Genomic DNA, 26,657 nt, shown 5'->3' with positions numbered 1-26,657 from the left:
GTTGTTTGCCAAATCGCAAACCCAAACTAAAATGATTCCATCTTTGTCATACGGAGCAAAGGGACCAGAAAATATTCACATTGAAAAAACACTGAATCTGACTTATGCTGTGTCATTATCACAGTGACCAAAAAGAAGCCACTGGGGACACCAAACTTGTGTCTTGCCTCTGTTAAATGAACATCATAAATGTATTATCATCCTTTATTAGTTTACACATGAAGATGACTGATGAGAAAGTTTCGCTGCAGACATCCACGCTCTCAGTGCCGTTTTGTCTCACTTCCCGTCTTCAATGTCCATTAACTCAGAAAAGTCAAAGTTCAAAATGGCCACAAGTTTTTAGCCACATTAAGACCATATTGTCTGCATCTCCGGTGGTTTGTGGCGGTTTCATTCTTCCTGTGGTTGTTTTAGAATTTCCACTCTGATCCATTAAATATTCACCCATCTGTTATGTTAGAGCTGAAGTTTTATATGATCACAGACTCGTGTCTCCCCAAACTTCTAACTTCAGTCAACCAGCTTTTTTTCTGCCATTGTCGATCAATAACGACAGTGAAAACCAGACTCCTGCACCTTTTGTAAGACCTTACAGTCGAGGTGGGGATCACATTGTAACTCATGTTACAAGATGCAATACATGATCCAGCAATTCTGTAATAATCACTGTATTGCAAGACAATCGTATAGCGATACATCACGATATCTGTCTCACTGAAGAAAACAAAACGTCTGTGAAAAGTTAAAAGTGCAGGATTTCTCTATTTATTCACAACATAGAGGACAAAGTGCTTTAAGTAAATATATTGAACGTGGGTGGGCATCTTTTAACGTAGCTTTCTCCACCATTATCCTGCTGTAAACTCCACCCAGGTTTCCCTCATTCATCTGAGCAGCGCCACCACAAGGAGACATGAAGTAGTGACGCTCTGCGAGTGAAACTGTCATGTTTACTTTGGAGTGCTTTACTGTAATTTGTTAATTAATTACAGATTTATGTTAATTGCAGAGAAAAGGGTCCATAAGAGAGTTGGACAATAATGCCAAAAACAGGTGTTTGTATTGACGGAGCGTTAACTATTTTAGTTCTCAACTGACTTTAATACTTCCAGGTTATTGAAGCGACTAAATTAATGGCTACTGCCATACTGAGAAGCAATTACATTTTCTACATATGTGAAATATAAAGTGAAGATTAATAAATAAAATAGGTTGCATGATTTACCATTTGATCTACTACTTCTTCTTGGTTCCAGGAGCCACAATCCCAAAACCTTTTGTCCTGACTATGAAACTAAACTATGGACTATTTCTCTCGCAAACCTTCCTACTGCTGCTTTAATATGACGGTGGTTATTTTGATCCCTCACTACATGCAGTACTCTTCAGGGAGGGCATCAAGCTTATTTTAGGACTTAAATGTGTTGCATAGAGCAGAAAATGACAAGCATGAATAACTCTCAGTCGCAGATGCGAGGCGTCCCAAGATGCTGCGCAATTTGTGCGACGCTGTACCCGATTTAAAAAAAAGTTAAACAAATTAATTATCTGATTACTAAGATTCATTAGCTTGGACAGAAACGACACGACTACAAATGAAAGTGAATGTTGCTCAGTATCTGCTGGAAGTGTAACCAGGCAACTGTTTGCTAATTAGGTCAAAATATGTCTGATTTTGTTTACAGCATGTTTCACTGCACCCAAGTTAGCTCTGCTATTTAAGGCCGGAAAAACCCAAAGCACATTACACTGTTTCTGACAGAATTTTAAATTAAGAGCAGCGCTAGTTGTTGTGCTCGTCACAGTTGTAAAAAGGCATCCAGCGCAGGAGCTTCTCAGGATTTGCTCTCTGCAGGTAAAGCTGTTGGCCGTCCACTGAGGCCAGATGACAGCATGGTTTTCCCCAACACAGTCACGGGCCAAGACACCGGGCCATCTGTCCGATTTGGCTTGCAACTGCGGTTCTACTCACTCTCCCAGGAATTCACTTCATCACTCGCTCAAGAGTCAGCTGCAGTAGCTTGTTAATTACTCTGAGTACAAGTTTCTGGAAGTTTTCTTTATTTAAGAGGGATTTAACAACTTAAGCTTATGAAAACAATTTGTAGCAAAAATGCAATTTTAATATTCTAAACTTGAGATGCATTTAAAGTCCCTGGTGAATCTCATCCCTTCTGTGGTGCAGAGTGTTGAGCTTACTGTGGAGGAGCAGCTTGATGCATTCAAGAAATCTCTTACATTTCATTACTTCTGCAAACACACATGAAGTCCACTTACTGAATGCTTGCTGCTGATGCCACCTTGTGATAAAAAATGCACCACAAATTAGTAGAGGTGGTTTTATTAGTGATAATGTATCTCTTTTGAGACACAGAGTATCGTTTTTCTTTAACTTTTTTTGTGTGTATTAGCATAAAAAAATCTATTGACATTTCAGTCCAAGAGCTGTTTGAGTATATCGCAATATATGATTTTGCAAATACTCAGTATTTTGCAATATCGACTCACGACTTAGATATGGTGATAATATTGTGTTTTGACATAAATATCGTGGCAATATCGTATCCTGACTTAAATATTGTGAAAATATTGTATTGTGACTTAAATATCGTTATAATACCGTATTGTGACTTATCATGATAATATCTTATCGTTACTTAAATGTCGTGATAATATTGCATCATGACTTAAATATCATCATCATGTGATATTGTGACTTATATCGTCATAACATTGTGACGGGACTTAAATATCTTGGTAATATCATATTTTGTATATTTTTGATTACAAATAGTCACTGTAACTGACTGTTTTTTTATAATATATTAATTCCATAGACCAAATTGAATTGGTGACCTACATTTTATTTACTAGTTTGTGAATGTTTGTAAATAGATTCGACTCAAAATATCAGATGATTAGTTGTATAATTACTGCACTTGTGGTTGATTTTTACATTTTACATGTGAAATACAAAGGGTTCAGTTTTTTATTTATTTCCCACAGCCAGATACAAAGCCTGTTTGGATTGATTAAATTAAACAAAAATATCAGATTCCCCGTGAATGTCTGGAAAAGTTAGGTTGTGTTGCCTTCAGGTTAAAGCTGTTTGAAAGGCGCTGTCATCCTGTTTCGTGTTGATGCTGTTTTCCTTCCATTGTCTTCCATTTGGTGTCTCTGTTTTCTGTTCACTTTATCTTGTGCAGACACTGGATGTCATTGAGCACCGCTGGAAAGTGAACGGGTCAACTCACCCCAATTTAAAAAATAACTTAATTGTTGATAGAGCTGCTGGATAATAATGAGGCATTAGGAGACTTAAGCTGGCTTTGGGTTTATTACTTCAACGGCTGAACTGCAGTGTGCACACAGGAGTAGATTCCCTACTTTTACAGTGTGCCATGCATAAAATGTACCATCCATCAAGAGCAACTTATTTTACTTACTGATGATTAATGATTAATCAGTTGTAGCTGAAATGGGCAACATTTTGTCTTAATCATCATAATGTTAAAATTTATTGCACAATCCTACGGTGATAGGAAAAAAACCGATAAAAATATATGAATAAAAAACACCATTTGGGTTTACATTGATCCAGTATAAGGTCACATTACGACTCACTTTATGACTCATTTAATGGTACAAGCAAATTGTGTTATTCTGTATTTAAAAACAATTAGTGCGGTACCTGTTTGCGAGCAGCTCTTTTAGTGATACATATCTGTCATATTTTTACAGATATCTCTCGCATTTCTTATTACATTACATTACATTACATGTCATTTAGCAGACGCTTTTATCCAAAGCGACTTACAATAAGTGCATTTAAACATTTGGGTACAAATAAGTGCTAGAAGTAAGTAAGAGCTTCAAGTAAATCAAACTATGAAGTGCTAGTCATAAGTGCGATACATTTTTTTTTTTTTTTTTTTTTTTTGTCGTCGTCGTTATCGTCTTAGTCGAGGTAGAGTCGGAAGAAATGTGTTTTTAGTCGGCGGCGGAAGATGTGGAGGCTTTCCGCTGTCCGGATGTCGATGGGGAGCTCGTTCCACCATTTGGGAGCGAGGACAGTGAACAGTCTGGAGTTCTGTAAATGCCTCTGCGATCCTGTCAGTGAGGGGGCAGCGAGCCGGTTTGCCAATGCAGAGCGAAGTGGGCGGGCTGGGGTGTAGGTTTTGATCATGTCCTGGATGTAGGCTGGACCGGATCCGTTTGTAGCATGGAACGCAAGCACTAGAGTCTTGAATCGGATGCGAGCAGCTACAGGAAGCCAGTGAAGGGAGCGGAGGAGAGGTGTAGTGTGGGAGAATTTTGGTAAGTTGAAGACCAGTCGAGCTGCTGCATTCTGGATGAGTTGCAGGGGTCGTATGGCACACGCAGGGAGACCAGCCAGGAGGGAGTTGCAGTAATCATCCAAACAATGTCAAACTTGGCACTGCACACACTTTAGTAAGTCACCTGCCTGTCAATCAACCTGTTAAACAGCGACAGACCGGTTTCTTGCATTTTTTGACAAAAGGAGAGATACTGTAGATGACACAATGATTTTATGTGACACTAGGTGTATATTTTAAATATGACACACCAGCTTCTGAGGAAATATATCTACTTCTTAACTGGCATCTCCCTACTACTGCAGGAAACAGGAAATACCAGGGACACAAAAGTTGTGTATTGCCATTTTAATCTTTAATTCAGCTTGTGACTACCTGATCTGTAGCAGAAACCCAATTTGTGCTTTGTATGTACGAAGTATAGCTACTTCCCATCGAAACAAGCCACTCCCTTTTTAAACTATTAATTGCTTTCAGTGATTTCAGATATAATAATGTCATATTATATGGGCAGGGATCGGATTTAGTCTCTCCCATGCTTTAGAGTGATGCTAACAACACAGATATTATTACAAATCCTTAAAGCAGTGTTTTGACTGAAAACTTTTCTGCAGAAGAAACGAGTGATTCTATTACAACTTTAACAAATCACGCAAACTCATATTGACCTTATTAAACTTTCAGATATGGAACATCCATGATCGGTATTGACATACAAGCAAGATATGTTAAAATGGCCTCACCACAAAACTGTTATTTTTGATAATAAATAAGTACAAATCCCAACTCAAGCATAAATACAAAAAGTTTGTATTACAGCCTTTCAGGTTGTGAGGATTTACTGCTTTTATTTTTATGTCTGATGAAAACACCCAACTCTGGGATTGCGACAACACCTGTGGGTCACAACATGAATCTGAGAGAAAAAGCTCTATATCCCATATCACAGTACAAGCTTGACATCGATAGTTCAAGGTGATGAAGAGAAGCATTAGCCGTGGTTGTCACCTATAAATCCAACCTTTCAGTATTGATTAGCCCTTCATCAATAGCTCCATCTTCTTTGCCTCCACCTGCCCCATCCCTCTGAAGTCATCGCTGATTGTGAGCTGACCAGTGTGTACACAGATCCTTCAGAGCATGGCATTGATAATTAGACCCAGGAGGATGTCAGTAAATTGACAGATTGATCATTTTGACTCTGTGAATCCAGGCGATGCTCAAGGCAGCAGGACACATTGACTTTTCATTTCCACTGAGAGCTTTCACTGTTAAGGTATTAAAGTCTGCTGGATTTGGCTGTCACTCAGCGGTGTAAGTGGAGTTCCTGAGGTGCAGGAGGTGAAATTGGGTGTAAAGATACATTCAGTGATAAATGTTTTGGTTTTTTTTGTGATGAAAAACTGTTAATTTAAAGTTTATCGGTGCCTGTGAAGGATTTTCCCAGCTCAGGTCTTAACTGGTTGTCCCTTTTCCCTGGTTGTGTTGTTCAGGGCTGCAGGATGTTCACGTCAGTGAAGGCCTTCGAGGGGCAGCAGTACTCCACCCTGAAGAGGCAGTGCTTGCAGAGTGGCCTCCTCTTTGAGGACCCCCGTTTCCCCGCCACTGACGACTCGCTGTTCTACCAGGGCAACAGGATTGGACGCGTGGTGTGGAAGAGACCTCGGGTAAGTGACGAAAAAAGTTAAAGAACTGTTACAGCTGATTAAAACTATCCACCGCCGTGTTTATGAGGGAGGAAAAAACATCACTGCTTGACCCAAACCTACGCAACAGACTTAAAAATATGCTTCAACTTCAAGTATGATTATATCAGAGGACAATCCACCTCCAAAAGCAAACAAACAACAACAAACGTGTGTGCATGCAAACAAGTGAGAGTTATGCAGGGTTTACATGGTGATGAGTTGTGAAGATTAGCAGCTAATGAGATGCATTCAATGCCCCTGGTAAGTTTCATGGCATTCAGCAGATCCTAGGGTGCATTCAAGTAACCGCATTCATTTTATCTCAAATGGTTGCTGCTGCCACCTTGTGTTATTAGTCAGGTTAGGGTTATTGATTGACAGTTGATTATTTTCTCAAGTATTCAAGTAGATGTTTGGGTCCATTAAATTAAAAATGTTGATTGGTGTGTCTCAAACCTTGAAATGAGGAATGTATGAATTCTTGTTTTGTCCACAAACCAAAATGAATCAGTTGTTTTTTATGACGCACAGAAACTTCACCTAATTTGTAAAAACACTCAAACCGAGTGATAGTGAATTTGACCCCTGTATACTATAAATTTACGATTATATTTATCTTTTAATTTCTTGGTTATAATTTATCAAACTCTTTATAAAATAGCTGTCCTATTTAACCTGAATGAAATGTCTATTACATCTGTATTTTTTAGCCAGAGTGGCTCCACAGCTTATGTCATGGCACATGTTTTTCTTTGTGTTGTTCCAAGTTTAACAAAAATATCTCAGCAACTTCTTGTCATTGTCATAAAATGTTGTGGAGAACATTCCTTGTCTTCAGGTGATGCGTTGCAGTGAAGCTGTTAAACACTTGTACACATTCATGTTCCCCTGAGCAGTTTTATCCGTTTGATGACTCCATCGCTTCTCTTCTAAAACCACTCGTCAGGGGAAAATTTCATGCCCACATATATATACCTGCAAAAACTATTGACATTTCCATCAGCCTCAGCCGTGTTTTGTTTTGCAATCGTTCTGATAGAGCACTTATCAAAACCAGACAATACAAAGTGCCTCACACTTTAAAACAAAGCAGACATCCATCCATCTACTTCCTACCGCTTTATCCTCCACATGAGGGTCATTGAGGGCCGGGGCTGGAGCTAACATGGGGCGCAGGACGGGGAACAGGGTGTCAGTCCATTACAGGGCAAACAGCGATCACTCTTGAGGCCTTTGCACACCAGGCGTGTTTATGCCAGGCGAATTATTCTCACATTTGAAATAATTTTTAGCATTCACATTTTTTCGGATTGTGGTTGATTTTCCCCAGCTTCCTTTCGGACGAATTCACCGCGAAGAACGTGTGTTGTTTTTTGTTTTAACCGACATTGGTTCAGCAGCCGAGTGAGCGTGTGGGTCTGTTTTTGTGTGTGTGTGTCCTGCTCTGTGTCGTGCTCTGGACACACACACACACAAAAACAGACCCACACGCTCACTTGGCTGCTGCTGCTGCTGTAGCGGAGACACAAAGACAGACCGTGATGTGTCAGCCTGTTATTTGGACTGTGGGAGGAAACCGGAGAACCCAGGGAGAACCTACACACTCACAGGGAGAACTAACCGGTGGCTTTCTTGCTGTGAGGCAACAATGCTCTTGCCACTGCAGCACCCCCGTGTCCAGAAAGTAGACATAATGCTTAAAAGTGAGGTCAAACATTATCAGACCAGACTCAGTCCTTTAGCATCTTCAATGTCTCTTTCACTGAGGGAGAGGCTTTCGCCTGGCCGTCTGCCATCAAACCCAGATCAGTTCGGTAATGTAATAATGGTTGTCCTTCTGGACGTTTCTCCTGCATATGATCTCTGGAGCTCAGCCAGAGTGACTGTCAGGTGCATGGTCCCTTGATCACTATGTCCAGGAAGTGGTGTTGTGGCTCCACACTTCTTACCTTACGAGGTATGGAAGCCTCTTTGGTTCCTAGGAACCTTCACTGCAGTACGATTGACTTTATATTGGTATAGGTAGATACTAAAGGTTGTGATATTGGGATTATATTAGTATTCTGTCATCAAGTATGCTGCGTGCTGAGCCAGGTCAAAGATGATTTTCTGTTACAAGGTTTTTCTGTTTCTGTGGAGTGTGTGTATTGATCCATCCCTATTGAAAATCAACATTTCAGAGAGGAATGGGCGACATTGTGGTATTTGTGGAACACTTGCTTGTTACACAGATAATTATCAATGCAGTGTGGACTTTTAAACTTCCTGGCAGACTGTATTGAGGCACAAATTGTCAAGTGAGTTCATAGGTCATTGTAGGCAGTGCAGGATTTTGCGGAAGGTAATTATGAATAATCGTACATACAGCTTCTTTTAAATATGTTTAATGACTATTTTACTGGTGGAGATTACAGATGTTATTGAAGGACGAGCTGGAAAAGACAAAGATTGTTTGAACTGACCTTGACATCCCGTCAAACCCTGTCAATTCAAATCATTTTATGCAGCTGGGCAGAAAGGCTGAGCAGCTATTGTTTACTTTCAATGCCAAAAAACCCCTGCAGGATAAGAGTTTGATTATCTACAGTATGACTAATCATTTATAATTCACCAGATCACGTTATGTCACTTCCCATTAATCGTGGTTACACTCCATTCCTCAGTGTTCTTTGTGTGAGCGTCTACTGTACGCTTGGTTCCTTGCCGTGCGGCGTCAGCCACAGGACCTCAGGATTTTGAGAGCTGACTCTCTTGCTGCTGTTATCCCCCCACTCTCTCTCTCTCTCTCACACACACACACACACACACACACAGCAGGCTGTGGTTCTGGATGGAGTAACCTCCTTCTGCCCGTTTGTCGCCGCAGTGACAGGCGACGTGCATTGCCATGGAAACTGGGTCACACAGATTATATGTTCTGGCCTGTGCTGATGTCAGTCATGCAAACTGAAAACTGGGAGAAGTCAAGAGGAGAAAGAAGCAGGAGGAGCAGCCTTTTTCGTCATGTCAGGACACCATTTGTGTCTTTGCAGACAGCAGTTCATGTTGGGAGGTTAGAAACCCCAAGAAAAGCACATTTAACTCTGCATTTTTAAAGATTTTTATTCATATATGCATATGAGGAAGTTGTTATTAGTGACTTGGCCTTGGATTGTAAAAGCATCCATTTTTTTGCTGAATGACAAACAACATAAATTGAACTTTTGTGCATATTTTTTTGCTTTTGTGAAACTCACTTATCATATAACCCAAGCTGTTATGTGACGTGTTTCATAAAATAAAAATGATGGCTATTACAAATTAAATATTTATTTTCTTAATAAATAAAAAAACACATTTTTTCACCCCAAAGTGCTTTTATTAGTTAGTTTCATGTATTTAATATTTAGTTAATACATCACTTTTGATTGAAAATACAGTTTATTATTGCACTGCAGTGCAGACACAAAGTGTAGATTGGAGAGACAGTTTGCTGAAGTTAATTTAATTTATTTTTTGTGTTATTTGTTATCCTTTTAACAGTTGTACTTTATCACATGGAGAGAGAAAAAAATCGGGAAATTTGGTATAATTTATTCTCCATCGGCTCCCCTGATTTCTAAAAATCAGCCACCATAGAAAAACCCATATTGATTGATCTCATGAAACAAAAAATATTACTCACCTTCTTTATATGGACCATGACAGTTGTCGTAAAAGTGAAAAGGTTCATAATGTGAAACCATGCACGGGTATCGTCCTCACTTTTTTGCAGCTATATTCATAATTTAAATAAAACAAGAGATTAAACTAGGAGGAGTAAACTACAAATTACAGAAAAATACACAAAACGTTGCAAAGCTGGGACTGACCAACTTGCCTTGAAAGTTGTCACTTCATTACCAGACCCTTTAGCGCCAAATGTTTCACCAAGAGAGACACACAGATGGATATTCTAGTGTGACTTGGCCTTTTGATTACAAACGCTGAAATGAACAAACCCAGGAAAAAAAGATCAAAACACAAAGCAAAGAGACGGCCGATAATTGACTTTGAGCAATTTAGTTTTCACTGGAAACCCTCAACACACACTGAAGTGTGTGATTGTTGTTTGTTCATTGGTAAAGCAGCATGTTTTGTGGGGGGGAGGGGGACTTTATTATGAAGTTGAACGTCAAAGAGCTTCAGGGCAGAGCAGGTTTGTGTTCCAAACAATCAAAATGTAATCATGTTCTTGACCAAAGCTACTTTGAAAATATCACCCTCGCATACAAACAGTCATTCCAACACCAATTTTAGTGCTTCAATGCGGTTACATAACTTTGATAAAAGCATTACATTTGAAAAAATATGCCTTATTTCTCTTTCAAACCATACGAAAAGTCAAGTTTTTTCCTCCAATAGCCTTGACTTCCTAGTATAGCAGGTCTTTACATCTGTATTTCTGATTAATGCAAGTATGTTTATGTAGAAAAGGCTGCAATTTTATTTTACATAAAGTAATCATGTCCCCGTGTTTACCTGTGCTCTTGATAGATTTAGGATAATTTATGTTTTCTCTAGCTGTAATCCACCTTTCAAACAACAAAAGCTGAATACTTCCCTGCTCAATTGATTCATATTGAAAGTCTTTGATGTATTGAATTCTTTCTGGGAAGCTTTTAAAGATCAAGTCAGACTTTCAGAGTAATGATGATGGCTGCAACTCCTGACCCCACTCTCTCTGAGACCACAAAAGCTCTGATGGCTGCACGTGGTCCTGAAGGACTTCAGTGATTAATGGGTTTCTTGGTATTTAGAGCTACATCATACATTATAAGAGAGGATCTATGTTAAACCTACAAATAAGGATTTATCCCTACATACAATTTGTTGTACATTTCCATAAATTTCCACATGCAGTTGTTTCCAGCACAAAATAAATTCTGGAGAGTGTTTCCCTTTCTAAAAGCCTGCCAGTCTGATATGTAGCAGCAAGAGGAAAATTACTGTTAAGTCATCAAAATGGCATCCAGCTCTTCTGATTCTCCATTCAGTAAACAATATTTCCATTTTCAATCGAGCAAGAAATCGCCATTTACTATCGGACTAGATTCGACCTGGAATGAACTAGTTCCGAGCTGATCAGATTCTCAGTTTTGTATTGCTGTTTGATTCATACTGAAAACCAGAATTTATCATTTTTTATAATATGAATTGTTCATGTAGCCCCACAAGTCCACAAGTATGTGGAAAAACGGTTCGAAAGAGGACCCGATTCACTGCTGCACCACCCAAATGCATGCTAAGCTAAAGATGTAACTGTGACAGTAGTAACTGGACTCCTGGATGTTTCCAAAATTGAGATTGAGAGACAAAAACACAGATTTTGTACCAAAACATTTGGGTGTTTGAAAAGTTTGACGTGTACCAAACAATGTGTACTGTAAATGTTAATTTATATAATTAAAAATACCATTTTATACTACAAAACCTTTAAAAGTTGGAAAAACACTGTGATATAAATGTTTGGTCATACCGCTCAGCACTACAGTCTTGGTTTAATATTGGCAAATCAGTGAATTGGATATCAGAAAAAGAAAATGAGGTATTATCTGTTCAACCTTAAATATCACTGAAACGCTTCACAACATGTTGTGAAATGTTTTGTGTGAAGCCTTCACATGTCTGACACTCAAGGTGGTAACTGTATCAGCATAAATGTGACACAACTTAGTTGTTTTGTGTTAAATCTATTTTAAAAACGAGACTATTTTATACTAATATTGGTGTTTCTAGACATTCAAGTATTGTATTGTCCATGAAAAAGAGGTATTTAGTCATCCCTGGAATAAGCATAGCTTTATTTTATCTAAACCAGAGCAAACTGTGACAAACCACTTGTCAATTAGATGAAGTTGTACGGTAATATACCCTCGGGTTGTGTTGAAACCTATAGTAAGTATAGTGAGTACAGGCAGCCATTTTATACTGAATTATGCATCAACTTTAATAGACTCATTTATATGAAACAGATCTGGAACAACAGCTTTATTAATTAATTCAGAGCCGTAACACTTGGTGAAGGTCCATTTTTTTTTACCTGCTTCACTAATTAATAAAGCAGCTGCTTCAGGATTAAAACAGATCATTTATTTTCACATTTTCAGCCAGAGAAGCTCAATCTTCCAGGTTTGATATCAGTATCGCACATTTGCCACAGGTGACTTGATGTAAAAGTCTGGAAGGAACCTCAGAGAGAGCAAAGGGAGAATTAAAACATGTAGTAGACGTATGGACATGCAAGAAATGGTCATAAATAAACTGGAATGAATTTTAAGCTGTCGGTCAGACAAGCTGCTGGATGTGGTTGTTTATCAGTGTCAGGTTGAAGGTTCACACAGCCTTCACCTCCTCACCCTCAGCCTCATGTGCTCGCCGTTATCCTTACTCAGTTGCGTTTCTGCGATTTATGGCTGCAGTGATGTCCCAGTGGCAGAGCGTGCGAGCATAAAGAGCAAGCTCTAGTAAAATGTTTCTCCTCACTGGCTGTCGCACAGTGTCTCAGACTGTCTGCCTTTCTCCTCTCCTCTCCCCCCGATTCGCGCTTATTTCTTTAGGTTAAGGTAATGCCGCAAAATCTAGGCTACAGGTGGTATATTTTCACTCAGCCATTTCTCCTGTTCTGAAGCAATTTAAATTTCAGTGCCAAACCTGGATGTAAAAAAAAAAAAAGGGTAGAAAGGTCAGTGGTAAATTGCGTGTTACATTTTCTCTGCAGAAAATAAACTCCCAAACACTGGGTTGTGACCCACACATGGGTCGCGGGAGATATTATATGGGTCCTCAAAAAAATGTGCATATTTTTTTCCAAACTTTTAGTTGAAATTTATGTGTGTATGTTTTGAATAACATGAGTAAAAAAAAGTTGTAGTTCATTTACCAAACATCTCTTGGAAATTGCCTAATATCACCCCAGCTATGGCAACAGGCCCTACCTGAACTTCCACTTCTTCTTCTGCTCGTTACATTATAAACTTAGTCGATGTATGCCCTCCGCTGGTATTAATTATACTGCCAGAGGGGTTCGAAGAAATGACACACCAGCAAAAATTAAACCGATATTATTGTTTTTAAATGGTTAAAATTATGGCAATCAAACTGCAAAGGGTTAATAATCAACTTCCCAATACTAGACACTTAGCTAAAATATGCCATTTAAAAAAAATAAAAAAAATTAAATTGTACATTAAATCTGAATTTATGGAAATCATCTTGTTTGGGAGCCACCAACCCAGAGGAATGGCATCCGGTGTAAAACCTTTGCCAAATCAGATATGCTGATTACTGAAAATATTGCTGATAGGGCAAGATGGAGGCAGATGATCCACTGTGGCATCCCCTAAAGGGAGAAGCCAAAAGAAGAGCTTGTGTGGGAGCCATTGCTTTAAAGCAAAGGAGCTGACCATTTCTCTCTGGGTTGTAACTTGTGCCAAGTAATGAGAAGAAAATTGTGTTAAAAACTAGTTTAACAATGTTTTGTTTGTGTTGGGGGGGGAAAAGATTGATCACTTTTGTGGGCTCTTAAAGTTCCACACAATGAAGGAACACATTGAATCATGTTGAAAAGAAAACTTCACTTCCCAACTTTCACTCTACAAGGACCTTTAGCTGTAAACGACTGGATTCCACTTCTCATGTTTTATTACTTTCCTCTGGCTGATGGTGTGTGTTTGTATGTGTGGCTGATGGTTTCTCTCCCGCTGATGGATGGCGCTGAGAAGGACCATAATGCTATAGTTGAAAAGGTTCTCAGTCTCAGGGTAAATGATTAGGCCGTGCTCAGCCACAATATTCACATTACTTCAGTGTCTGCAGGGCCCCGACAGAGATCGATACTCTATTACTCTTCTAGCCGAGCCGATCCCTGGACGGCAGGCCACCACCGGGAGCCCTCGCTGCTGCTCAGACACTCACAATCAATGCTGTTGTGGAAAGAGGGGAAAAAGAAAAAAAAGCCTGATTAGAGATCTTAACTCTGGTACGGGTCAAACATAGTCTCCAAGAAACAGCATCCAAGCGTTTCTGCTTCATACACTGGCACAGACTTCCACTCTCAGACACACCTTACAGGGAGGGAGTTCTCCGGTGCTGGTCTGTGTAAGGTGAGAGGGGCTGTTGCTGGAGTCTGCAGGTCTCCAGGGAGCTCTGCACTCACTGCAGTGGCCCCTGCTTCTGATTAAAAGTTTGCTTTTGCAGCTATCAGCTTTGCAGCGTCAGCAAATCTCTGGCCTTGGCTGTGTCCTGTGTGTGTGTGTGTGTGTGTGTGTGTGTGTGCATGTTTTTGTACATTGTTTCCATGTGCGATGACCTGCGTTGAAGTACATACATGTGACATTGCAGGCGAGCACACGCTCAAGCTATTGATTTAAGGAGTGAGTGATTTAGTGATTTAAGTTTGAGCCTGTTCCAGCTCACACTGCAGGATTCACCAGCTCATTCGGAGAGCTAGAGGTGCATTTTATTTACTGGTACCGAACTGGGAATGACGCCACCTCTGAGTTCACCAGGCTCCATTTGTGAGGTTGTGACCCCGCCTTTTCGCTCTATGTCAGCTGTGATTGGCACATGACACTCATGTGGAGGATAAAGCGGTAGAAGATGGATGGATGGATTTACTTGTCATTACGGTAAACCCTCAGGACTCAATCACAGACTAAATTCACCAGTGCATCACACGTTTGTGACGTCAGCATCTCAGTACTGTAATTCCTAAACGGTTGAATAACTGCCAGATATCGAAAGTGAAAGTTATCTTGAAAAAAAGGAGCAGAAGCACTCACTCATTGAACATTTTTTGACAATTCTACAGCCTTAAAATCAAAATAAATCCAGACAGCCTGAAAATCATGATGGTCACTTTCGTGACCAAAAATCACAATATGAATCAATGTAGCGACTAACTAATTGCCATATATGTAACACCTGATATCATTTTAAATTTATAAATTGATAAAATAATTTCCAAACTTGATTGAAACTTCATTTTATGCTTGTTATTTAAAGCATATACTCATAAATCTTAAATGAAGTTTGGGGGAATTGGGACTCCCATGATCTATCCGTGGATCCCAATCCAGACTTTGGGAATCATTGCATATACGGGAGCTGATATTAGGTATTTTGGCGATTATTGGTATCAGTGTTCTATTTTAACTCCTTGGATGAGAAAATGTGGATATCATGACAAAAAAATGCTATTTTCCTGTTTGTGTGTTGCTTTATCTTTCTGTATTTCCTTTACATGAACAAACGCTCACTCATGCTTTCCTTCTCTCTTCTTCTTTTACTTTTCTAACCCTCGTTGAGAGCTGCAAGTGTATAAAGTTAAAGAGCTGTTAAGTGGCACTGGGGTTTCCGCTGGCGGAGTAATGGCCGAGGTGCCCATCGACCCGCTGGTCCCATAAAGCAGAGAGCAGACAGACGGTTAACACCCAGACCAGCAGACACTGGAACTCTGCAGCTCTTTGTGTTTCATAGAGAGCTGGTGTTAAAAATCGGATATGAGCCGCTCACTAAAATGATAGCGATGATGCAGTCCGTTCTTATTCAGCAATCATTTTCAGACATAACATTAAATATTGTAGTAGCTAAACGTTGTAGCTATGTACAGTATCCGGTACTGTACATAGCTACAACGTTTCAGCAGATGCAAAACCAGAAGATTACACAAAGATTACACTGAGATTATGCTTTATGTTGCATTTTCTTTTAGGTTAAGTGTAGGTTCAGTTTTAGCAAGTTAGTGTTTTCCTGTAGAACTGCTCCCCATTAAAATCCTCCATCAATTTTTGCCACTTTTATTTTTTTATAACCATATCCTGTGGCTGATGAGCAACAAGAAATTTAATATCAACTATGTTTTTTTTTTTGTCTCATGGTGACCGGTTACAGTCTTTAAAAGAAACTCTACCTTCTGCCGACTATGAGCAGATGCCAAATAGCCAATAAAATCGCTGCAGCGTCACGAGCCAAGTGCAGTTTAAACACAGTTTTAAAGCTACTCAATCTGCCCGTGACCTTGGATTTTTGTATTTTATGAAGCAGATGTGCAGAAAACCCACTTATAACCCAGTACAAACTTATTATTTTATTAAGTTGAAATGAAATATGACAATTGGGTCACGCCACAGTTGTGTTTAATAATTAAAACAAGCGCTCTGATTTTTCCCCCCAGTTTTTTAAATTGTTTGTTATTTTGATAGTGAAAAATTATTTGAAAATTATTATTATTTTGACTGAACTGGCAATTGCGATATGATTCGTGATATGACAGGGAAAAGTTATTTTTACACAATTATTCTAACTTTCATTTGAATTACAAATTTTAAAATGATTACTGTCAGATATCTGTGAGAATCAAAGATGTTTTCCTCAGTCTGTAGAATATGATTTGTATGAATCAGGACATTTCATCCAAAATGGTAATTTTACACACATTTTGTAGCAGTTTGCTTGTTGGAAAAGGTTGGATCGGTTACTGTGACTATTTGTAATATTATATTAAAAATGTATTCATTATAACATTTATAAAAACATATCTTTCTACTCCAATTCTTACCGTATTTATGGAGCATTTATTATCACAAGGTGGCAGCAAGAATTTAGTTAGTGTGTGTTAGCAGAAGTGATGAAGTTCACAGGATTTCTTGAATGCAACTGGAAGCTGCTTGTCTTAAACTCAACACGCTGTAGATACCACAAAAGTTTAGAATATTTGAATATTCAATCAATAATAAGCTATTTTGCCAAAACATACATTTTAACAGGCTCTTTAACAGAGGAAAATAATCTGTGAGAAAAAAAGTCCTCAATCATATTCAGATGTGTGTTTTGTTCAGCTTCTCTATAAATCAGATGGAGGTGCAGTTTCTGTGACCTCCATCCCTAAGACTATAAATCTATTGGTACATGAATGTGAACACAGAGGATGTTTCTTTCAGACTCTCCCTCTTGTCCTTTCTCTCCCCCCTCTCCTCTGTCCCCAATTTTTCCTTTCACCCCAACCGGTCGAGGCAGATGCCGCACATTTTTGAGTGTGGTTCTGTCAGTTTCTTCTCTCCACTGTTGCCAAGTGCTTGCACATCGTGTGAATTATTGGGTTTCTCTGCTCTATAATATTGTACAGTGCCTTGAGATAATGTAAGTTGTGATTTGGCACTGTACAAATAAATTGAATTGAGTTGTTTGGGGTTGTTGTTGCTGTGCTGCAGAATCAATGTGGGACTGATAAGAGGCCTCCGTGATGGGATTGCATGGTAGATAATGACCTAACCATTTAAAGTTATTATATATTTCTCAATTCATCCCCTTCTTTTTTGACAGATTTTTGCTGAAGCGTGAGGCCATTGTGTTTCGACAAAAGAGCAAAGCACAGTGTGTCTCTCTCAGTAATTGGCTAGTTTCAAGCCCGCAGGCTGTAGTAATCATCCCACACATTATCACAGGAACGGCAGGAAGTCTGATTTTATGTGTGTGCACGTGTGTGTGTGACGTGCAGTGGCTGATGGAGAGGTGTTTGTGTCATGTGCACAGGAGGAGAGAAAGAAGACGCACGTTATTCGCTGTACGCTGCAGTGGAAAATGAAACCTCGACTCAGCATCAGTTATAAAAAAAGAATCTGATTTCACAAATGCACGCAGCCGTCCCACACTCAGGTTAAAGATCGTGAAGATGATACGGGTGTTCTAGTGTTTCTTGACTTTTTGATTGTACACACAATTTGTTAAACGGATAGTTCAGGGCATGCTGATGTTTTTATGGATAACGTGACTGCCATCAGGGGCAGAAGAGAAAGGAAATCTGATTTAAGCCACTCATTAAAAGGCTCAGCTGATAAAGTACATGCTTGCTTATGTCTATGATGTCCGCTGCTTTTTTTCCTGCCATTAGACGACTTTTTCCGGCCGGAACCTTAAGTTTATTAACTGATTACTCGACCGCACCAAAGTCCATTAAGGAAATCAGCAATTTTTGCATCAAGGCACACAGAAGTTATTAATGCACTTCTGCCTCCATCAGTAAGGTCCACTATGTTGTCTTGTGACTTCATTGTTTGAAATCCTTTTGTTCAGATTTACCTCTGTGGCGCAAACTTATCAAACAGAGCAGCAGTAGACCAGAAGCTCCCATGTATGTCCATGTGAGCTAAAAACACACATTTTCTCAACGGAGTTTGGTGTGAGTGGTTTGTGTTCTTCAGTTTCCAGCTGGTGTGTCGATACGTCACACAACCACACTTCAAAAACCTGAACTAACCCTTGAATCACAATCCTATTACAGGCTTTGTTTACCCACGAAATAATTAAATCAGATGTTCATCATTTCCTGTTGTTGTCTGACTGAAGGAGCTGTGTGAGGACCCTCACCTATTTGTCGATGGCATCAGTGCGCACGATTTGCACCAGGGACAGCTCGGTAACTGCTGGTTCGTGGCGGCGTGTTCCAGTTTGGCCTCCAGAGAGTCACTGTGGCAAAAAGTAAGTGTGTGTCTGTACATGTGTGTTGTCTGCTTCTTCTTCTGTGTTAACTGTCATCTTTGAACAACTATGGGTTTCCTCATGTGCACTGTGACTGTACAATCTGTGCATTTTCCATTAGAAATCCCTAAATAACATTTCAGATATTATGTGATGATGTTTGGAAATGCTTTTTGAAACTTTTTTTTAACACTGAAATTTAACTTTTGCATCACTACTGGCACCAGAAATGGAAGTCTTGATTAATTAGCCAGTTGTTTCTCAGGATGTTTTGTTGACATGGTATTTGACTTGCAGCTTGACAGAGGAAACAAAGTGATTACAGAGGTTTAATGGGATTTGAAACAAGATCCCTCGGCCTGTTTTTGCAAAATGCTGGATTATAATCGACGACTCAAAAGGTGTGTGAACATCTGCTCCTGCTTATGTGGCATCATCATCCAATTAATTTACTCTGTGTCTTTATGTGCACATAGTTGCACATTTTTATAGCATCTCTTTGCTATAAACTTATAAACTTCTTGCTGAAATGTAACCACAGTTAACTATTTACAAAATCCAACCATCGTGGTTTATTTTGAGTTGTTGTGTAGGAAAAGGATAACGTCCACTTTAAATGGCGCGTTGCGTTCACTGTCTTGACGTAAATAGTAAACCCCAGTTCCAAACAACACTAGCTTAATCATGTATCAGTTTCTCCTTATTATCTATTATTTATTTATTAAATGTTTTCACAACATTTCACTCAAAGAACTTGAAATTCAACCCCAGCCCTATGTTCATTTCCTGGGTCAGATATTCATGCTCTAGTGCAGTATTTACCTCCATCTTCCAGAACTGAGTGCATCTTACCTTGATGTTTTAATACGTGTGGCACACTACTTGTTTGTTGCTCCACATCTCCTTCAAGGATCGCTTCTTATGTGAAATGGACAAAAAAATGAAAGAGAAACTGTGTCACAGACACAGCTCATCCCCACTTCTCATGCACACGGCATGTTTCGAGCCTCCTGAGACCAAATTGTTGAAAAGCATTGGAGAGATACAGGATGCGGCTGCATTTTTTATCCCTTAAAACAACCTCTTAAGACTTGAATCAGTCAAACAATTAAGTCATTTGGTCCATAAAGATGTCAGGAAAAGTTCAGAATGCCAATGTCGACCCAAAGGTTGTACATTGTTTTCCCCTTACATTCTCTCAACAGTGTGCCAACGCTACTAGACACCTAGATAATTAATATCTAGGTGTCACACATATATTAATGGCGTCCTCATGGACACCCGCACCACTGCTGGAAAAAAGTAAGGTAAAAAAAAAACTGCAGTCGCTGCCAAAGAGAAGATAAGAAGCCAAAAAATATGAACAAAGAAGAAGCTGGAGTACTACTTTTATTCTTTTAAAACTTAAACTGATTAATTTATTCTCAAAATACTATAGTTTACTGTTTAAAACTGTTGTGAAAAGCTTTAGCTATTGCCAAATAAGGCTTTTTCCTTTAGTTACTAATATATGTTATTTCTTTAGTGTCTTCCATTGTTGTTATACAGTAACAGGCTGCTAAGAGGCAGCCAGTTTACGATGAATACTCGCGAGATTGTCCTCGACATACAATGAGTGTCGGATGTGGCAGTGTTTTTCTTCAAATATCACAGGATGAATTCAATCTGTAGCAGTAGCAGGTGTCACATGATGGAGAACTGCAGCTTTAACTATAAAGGTCTGAAACTCTGACTGCATAAAACTTAATGGACCAGAGGGTGGTTTGAGGCAAATATCCCCGTCCACATTTGTGCAGTTCATTAATAAAATAAAAACCGCATTAGAAATCTATTATGTTTTGAGAAATGTTTAAAAAAAGCTGATGAATATGGCACGCTGTCACAGTTAATGGGAAAGGCTGAATATTAATGTTGTTACTCACGCTGGCTAATTAGCCTGAAATTTTCAGCTATTTTTTAAAAATGTTTATTATTAATATTTATTAATTTATTTGCTGTTTGCCTTTTGTAAAACTGAATTTTGATACAGAGTTGTTTATGTGTTGTGTCCTCCATTAGCCTCCAGCTTCACTTCCTATGAAAGCAGAACAAGTACTTTTCAAAGTCTCACAGGGACCGATACTTATCCCCGGTGAATCAGTGAGTGCTGGTGCTTCAAAACATAATTATTGTGTATTTTGTACACGTTAATTACCCGCAACAGAATCAGAGTGCTTTTCATTTCACTCCAAAGCTGTTGAATCAAATTTTTTCGCGCATCGCTTCACACAAACCCGGGCCTTGGTCAGAAAAGGTGACAAGCAAGCACCGAGCTAAACAACGAGGGCACTCAATAAAGATTTATATTCATGCATTCAAGGCTGGAGGCAAAATCAATTTAATTGACACACCTGGGAATTGCAGTGGTGGACATTTTTTTTCAAAGAAAGAGGTTCAGTCTCTCTGGATTTGATCGCTCAGGTGGCAAGTTAGTTACATGCTTTTTACCATCAAGGGACTTTTCATCTGACAAGCGTCCACTCATTTACAGTCACTGTTACTGTTTAGTCCCCCGTGGTGAGGAGGAGGAGGAGGAGGAGGCTGAGAGATGGAATCCACATGCCTGCGAGGTTCTGTTGTTTGTCAGGGTCACCGTGTATGACAGAGACAGATGAGGCAGGAGGAACCTGTTCCGCCGTCCGCTGGGGAATCACTCACTCACATATAAACAAATACACACTGTCTCTAGCCGTTATCTCGCATGGGACTCATTTCTGCCAAACCCATCAGGGCTGAATGTTTGGGAGACAGGAGACTAGAGGGAGGACAACGGTTTAGCTGAAGACACAAGCCCAAAGAATGAACTGTGCTTGAAGTTTTCTTAATAACCTACTGATCATTTATTTTAGTTTGTTTTAGTTATTTGTACACACAAATAGCTTAAAATATAATATTATAATGGACCACACCTCTCATAAAAACTCCCTCTAGGAGTCGCCGCAGTAGATGATCCGTGTATTTGATTTGACAGGATGCTCTTCCTGACGCAACCCTCCCGTGTATTCGAGGACGAGGAGTACTGGATGTGGTCCCCCTGTAGATGAGCTCAATGTAGCGTGTCCAATTAACAGTGGCGATTAGGTGCCTTGCTCATCCTTTCACCTAACAGGGATTCAATCCAGCAACCCTCCTGTTACAAGCCCAATTCCCTTCCGCTCATCCACGGGCCGCCCGACACAGCAGCCGATTAGACCTTAAATCAGCAGCTCCTTGTATTGAATCAATTTTTTAATATATAAAAAAAATGATTTTGAATCAGAAATTGTTTTGAAAATCTTTAATCAAATTGTGACCCAAGGAATCAGAAATCAAATCGAATTGTGACATTGTGAAAGATTTACACCTCTAGTAAAAGTGCACACATTTTCAGTTACACAAATATAAAAAACTAATTCCAAAACCTTAACATAAACATCATGAATCAAAAGTTATAACAGCTTGTTGTGTTAGATTTATTAGACCTTTACAGAAATATGCTCAATTTCACAGAATAGAAAAGTACAAATGACTCAAATTCAAATTCATAACAAAAGAGTTCTCTTGCAAAATGAGTAAGAAAAACAGCCTATTCTTGTTCTTTAGCTCTTGCAGGATTTCAGATGTTGCATTGAAAGGTTTTCTTTTATGATACAGTCTTTTGTTGGGAGCCATGTATACAAAAAAATCAGGTCAAAGGTCAGCGACCCTCTCGCCAAACTCGTGCGCGTCAGCCTCGTAGCACTGGACGGGCGCGTCGCTGGCGTCGTCTTTTGACTTCCAGAAAACCCCGGCGGGCTCCAGCAGCTGACGCGTCATCAGGTGTGTGAGGTCCGGCGTCCAGAGCTGCGAGGTGGCGGTGACGGTGATGCGTCCGGGCTGCGGCAGCTGCACCGTCCACTGGGAAAATCGGAGGGACTGTTTGGAGAAGTCCAGTCGGTACACGGCCTCGTTGGGACGCAGCAGGTGCTCGCCGTCCTGCCTCTTCTGTCCACGCTGCTGCAGAGACTGAACCCGCAGGCGCATGACCTCCGTCAGCTGAGTGTCTGGACGGAACGACAGCTCCAGCACTGTGGACATGTTTGGATTCAGCGGCCTGAGAGCTTGATATCAAACGAGGGGGTGGATTAAGTCGACAGCCAAGTCGAAACCAAGCGTCTTCACACTCGCGTAGTCCAGTAACTCCTACTATCTGCTCTTGCCTGCAGGCTGGCACGGTCTGCATGTAAGCACGTCTGTGTAACATTGATAGAAGAGGGTGGAGGCAGGGTACAGATGAGCTGGGGTGCTAGGCAACCAGGACTAATGACATTTGCAACCACAGCACAAGCATTTCCTTCAGGGAACCGTGCCGGATTCTGTTTGTCACACATTTGTTTGTCTCTCTTGTTTCCTTGGCTTCAAAAGAAACGCTGTACCACCAAAATCCAAGAGACGAGTGTGAGTGATGTGAATATCAAAGTGGTTATGCCAGTGTGAAGCCTGATTTATACTCGCCAGGTGACAGAAAAGTCTTGTGTTGTGCTCCTGCAGAGTTTCCCTGTGTCACAAACACCTTCATATTCTGTCGTGTCATGTCACTGGACGTTTTGTCTTCTATTTCAGGACCAAACAGTCCTGCTCCCTGTTGCTCTTCTGATTGCCAGAGATTTCTTCTTGTTTAAAGGAAGTCTTTTTCTCTCTCTCGATTGACGCCAAGTGCTTGCTCATTGTGTGAACTGTTTACTTTGTAAAGTGACTCAACGTAAAGATTTGCTTTAATTTGAAGGACATCATAATTTAAAAGTGTTGTTTATATTTGAACAGATGTGTTTCAGTGTTGGTTCAAATTGTGTAGCTCGCTCTTATGTTTCAGGAAAGTCTTAAAACGGCAAGATCCTTAAGGGTTATCATTTAAATGTAAGATTAAATGTAAATTAAGGATATGTGTGTACTGTTGCCATTTCAGTCTTGGTTTGGTGGTATTGTTATTGTTATTAGATTAATCCAGTTGAGGTTAGGCTTGAGTCTATACCTGATTTCGAGAAACCTATGCACTAAACGACGATTCAAAATCTCTCCCTCTGCTCCGTTTAATCAACAACTTCATCAAATCCATTATTCAAACGATGAAGTAGTTGTAAACAAACAAACGGAGGTATTGAGCAGGATGATGAAACATAAAGTGGCAACAGGCAGAGCCAGTTGAGGCCGTGTGGTTACACACAGACGACTGAAATGTGGGTTTGGTGGAATGTGGGTTGTAGTTTGGGGAAATCCTCTTTATTCCCCTGGGTTTTACAGTGCAGTATTCAGTAGACAGCAGGGGAAGCTAAGGGGGCTCCTGCTTGTGTGTCTGGACAGTTCTCAGGGCACTTACCTACCAGGTCTTTATTGCTGCCTTGCGACACTGGTTCCAGATGACAGCTCAGATAGTCTTTGTTATGTCAGAGTCGGAGACAGTGCAGAGTCAGAGGGAGTAAGTAGCAGCAGCAGCAGTAGCAGCAGCAAGACAGGTTCCTTCCCAAAGGATTTCAGAATGACTGTGATGTTTCTGTGGTGCAGTGCTTTGTTTATTTCTCTCTGTGTTATTGTCGCTCTGCCTTTTTAAAGAAGCTGTGGCTGCTTCAGAGTCGGTTCACTGGAGAGACGAGATTCTCTCCATCAGCGATGGTGTGTGTCAGTGTCACCACCTGCTGGGAGGTTTGACAGGAACCCCCTGTGACGTTAGCGCACTCTGACATCTCCCAAGGACGCCTGCTGGGATGGTGTCAGTCAGTTCATATGAGGTGTCGCTCGCTGCGTCATTTACAGTTTTCCTGTGTGCCGTAGATGTTGCATGGATGCCCTTTCTCAGGTCGGCTGGAGGTCGGGTGCTCTGTTTATGACACTGAGTCACAGCGGACTCAAGGGACTGCAACATTCTCTTAATATTCAATAAGCAATCACAACACTGTGGCTGTGAGGCTTATATTTTAGAACAAGCTTGTCCTGACTCGCCAGATGCGATTATCAATATGCTGGAGCCAGATATTGATATTCAAAGTGTACAGTGTGTAAAATTTTGCTAAATTGATTGGTGAAGCAGCACAACTTCCCTTCCAAGTGTGATGGAGAATCTGTGTAGCAACGGCAGAACATCTATACTCTTGCTTTGTGTTTGTTTCGTTATTAGCTAGGACTTTGTTGACAAGGTCGATTATAGGGCTGCAGCGATTAATCAGTTTTTAATCGATTGTCATCATTTTTGATTAAAAACAAGTTCTCTGATTTTTCAGCTTCTTAAATGTGAATATGTTCTGGTTTCCATATAACAAAGAAATTATTAAAACCAGGGGTCAGAAAAATTTTTGGGACATTTTGTGGACCAAACAATTATGTAATTTATTGGATAAATAATTGACGGATTAATTGTTTATGAAAATACTTAATACTTAATTGCAGGCCTAGTTGGTTTGGACGGACGGTGTGCAAAACTTTATTCCCCCACTGAAGTTTCCCAGCAACATGGACATGCTATTTTCTTACAGAAATAGAGACTTGCACCGAAAGAGCTTAAGAGGGCCACAGGAGAGATAACCGTGGCAGCTGAGAGCAGCTCAAGATGCCTGTGGATAACAGGAACCTGCTGTGGGAACTTTACCGCAGGTGTCGTCTAATTTAGTCTTCCCAGCGCCACTGAGGCTAAAGGGGCGAAACGCCAGTGACCCTGAGAAACCTGCTGTAGATGCAGAAGCTCAGACCACCCTGCCACGAAGGAACCCATCAGGACGAGGCTCTTGCCACAGAGTTCCTTCCATTTCACATTTGACTGCACATGAATTTGTATTTTTGTTACATATCCACTGTTCACAGTTCACAAAATGGAGGCTGTGTTCACAGGGGTTTTTGCTGGTCTACAGCAAATGCAGGCACATACTCAGCCGCTGCAGTCAAACAGTTATTACCTCTCACCCATGTCCTATTACAGCTGGATTTATGAGCACGAGGTCCAGGGTGATACATTCGTCCCATATTCCTGAATGTATCAGCGGGCGAGAAGGGATATGGTGGCAGCCCACTGCACTTTGATATTATTTATGCTCTGTGGACTATCAGGTGTTTGTTTGGCTTACCCAGCCCCTGCTCTTCTTCCCCCTCCTCCATCTTATTCCAGGTCATTCCAGACTGGAAGGAGCAGGAGTGGGATACGGAGAAGCCAGGCTCGTACGCAGGGATTTTCCACTTCCGCTTCTGGCGCTTTGGTGAGTGGGTGGATGTGGTGATTGACGACCGGTTACCAACGGTGGACAACCAGCTGGTGTACTGCCACTCCAACGACAGCAATGAGTTCTGGAGTGCCCTTGTGGAGAAGGCCTACGCCAAGTTAGTACTGCTGCTGAAAAATTACGCACATTCCCTGTAAATTTAATGAATCAGCTCATTCAAACATTTCCCTGCTCTCGTTTACTTCCCGCAGGGTTTACGGCTGCTACGAGGCTCTGGACGGAGGGAACACGGCCGACGCACTGGTCGACTTCACCGGCGGCGTCTCGGAGCCCGTGGACCTGCTGGAGGGTCAGATGGCCACGGACGAAGCCGCCCGCAACCAACTGTTTGAACGAGTTCTCAAAGTACACAACAGAGATGGACTCATCAGCTGCTCCATCAGGGTAAACGGAGAGCAGCGTCACAGGTTTACCTACTCCACAACTCACACCAGGCGCCTGTAATCTGTCATGACATTTTTAGAAACAACTTATTCAAACCTATGTAGGCAGGGATATAGAAATGACAGCTACTTTTCTTTAGATGAACAACAACATTATAACCGCTTAATGTTCAAAGGGGTGTAGGATGAAGTAAGGAACTTTTACTTTTGAAACTCCCAACAGTCAAAATCAAAGCTTTGGCTCCACCAGCCTGTTTCTTTTCAAAGCCAGTATTTATTTTTATACTTTCATTGAAGACACTGGTCACAGTAAAAGTGAAATGTCAGCACAGCTTCCCGTGAACAGTTTTTCCAGCCAACAAATGTCCTTGTATTTGTTGCTTCTCAAGCCCTTTTTTAAAGTCTGCTCACAAACACAAAAGCACAACTGCAGCCCAGCTCGCTGTCTCTCCAGCTGCTTTCCCTGTAATAATTTCCCAGACAACA

The 26,657-nt window shown here is 40.5% G+C and overlaps 2 protein-coding genes across 3 annotated transcripts in view; one reads left to right on the top strand and one right to left on the bottom strand.

Moving 5' to 3' along the window:
- Nucleotides 1-26,657, top strand: part of capn5b (calpain 5b) — a 45,997-nt gene that overhangs the window by 6,445 nt on the left and 12,895 nt on the right. For both annotated transcript variants that reach the window (XM_058628185.1, XM_058628186.1), the window contains exons 2-5: nucleotides 5,834-6,007; nucleotides 18,395-18,526; nucleotides 25,677-25,885; nucleotides 25,980-26,172. In XM_058628185.1, coding sequence (XP_058484168.1) covers nucleotides 5,843-6,007; nucleotides 18,395-18,526; nucleotides 25,677-25,885; nucleotides 25,980-26,172 — 699 coding nt within the window. In that variant the 5' untranslated portion in view covers nucleotides 5,834-5,842. The remainder of the gene's footprint in view (nucleotides 1-5,833; nucleotides 6,008-18,394; nucleotides 18,527-25,676; nucleotides 25,886-25,979; nucleotides 26,173-26,657) is intronic.
- Nucleotides 22,235-22,683, bottom strand: ompb (olfactory marker protein b). Its single transcript, XM_058628194.1, has one exon. It carries the CDS (start codon nucleotides 22,619-22,621, stop codon nucleotides 22,235-22,237), a length of 387 nt encoding a protein of 128 aa, XP_058484177.1. The 5' UTR covers nucleotides 22,622-22,683.

This window comes from Solea solea, chromosome 4, assembly GCF_958295425.1.
Source record: "Solea solea chromosome 4, fSolSol10.1, whole genome shotgun sequence".
Lineage (NCBI taxonomy): Eukaryota > Metazoa > Chordata > Actinopteri > Pleuronectiformes > Soleidae > Solea > Solea solea.
The sequence above is the reverse complement of the archived record's forward strand: the minus strand, read 5'-3'. Positions and strand labels throughout refer to the sequence as shown.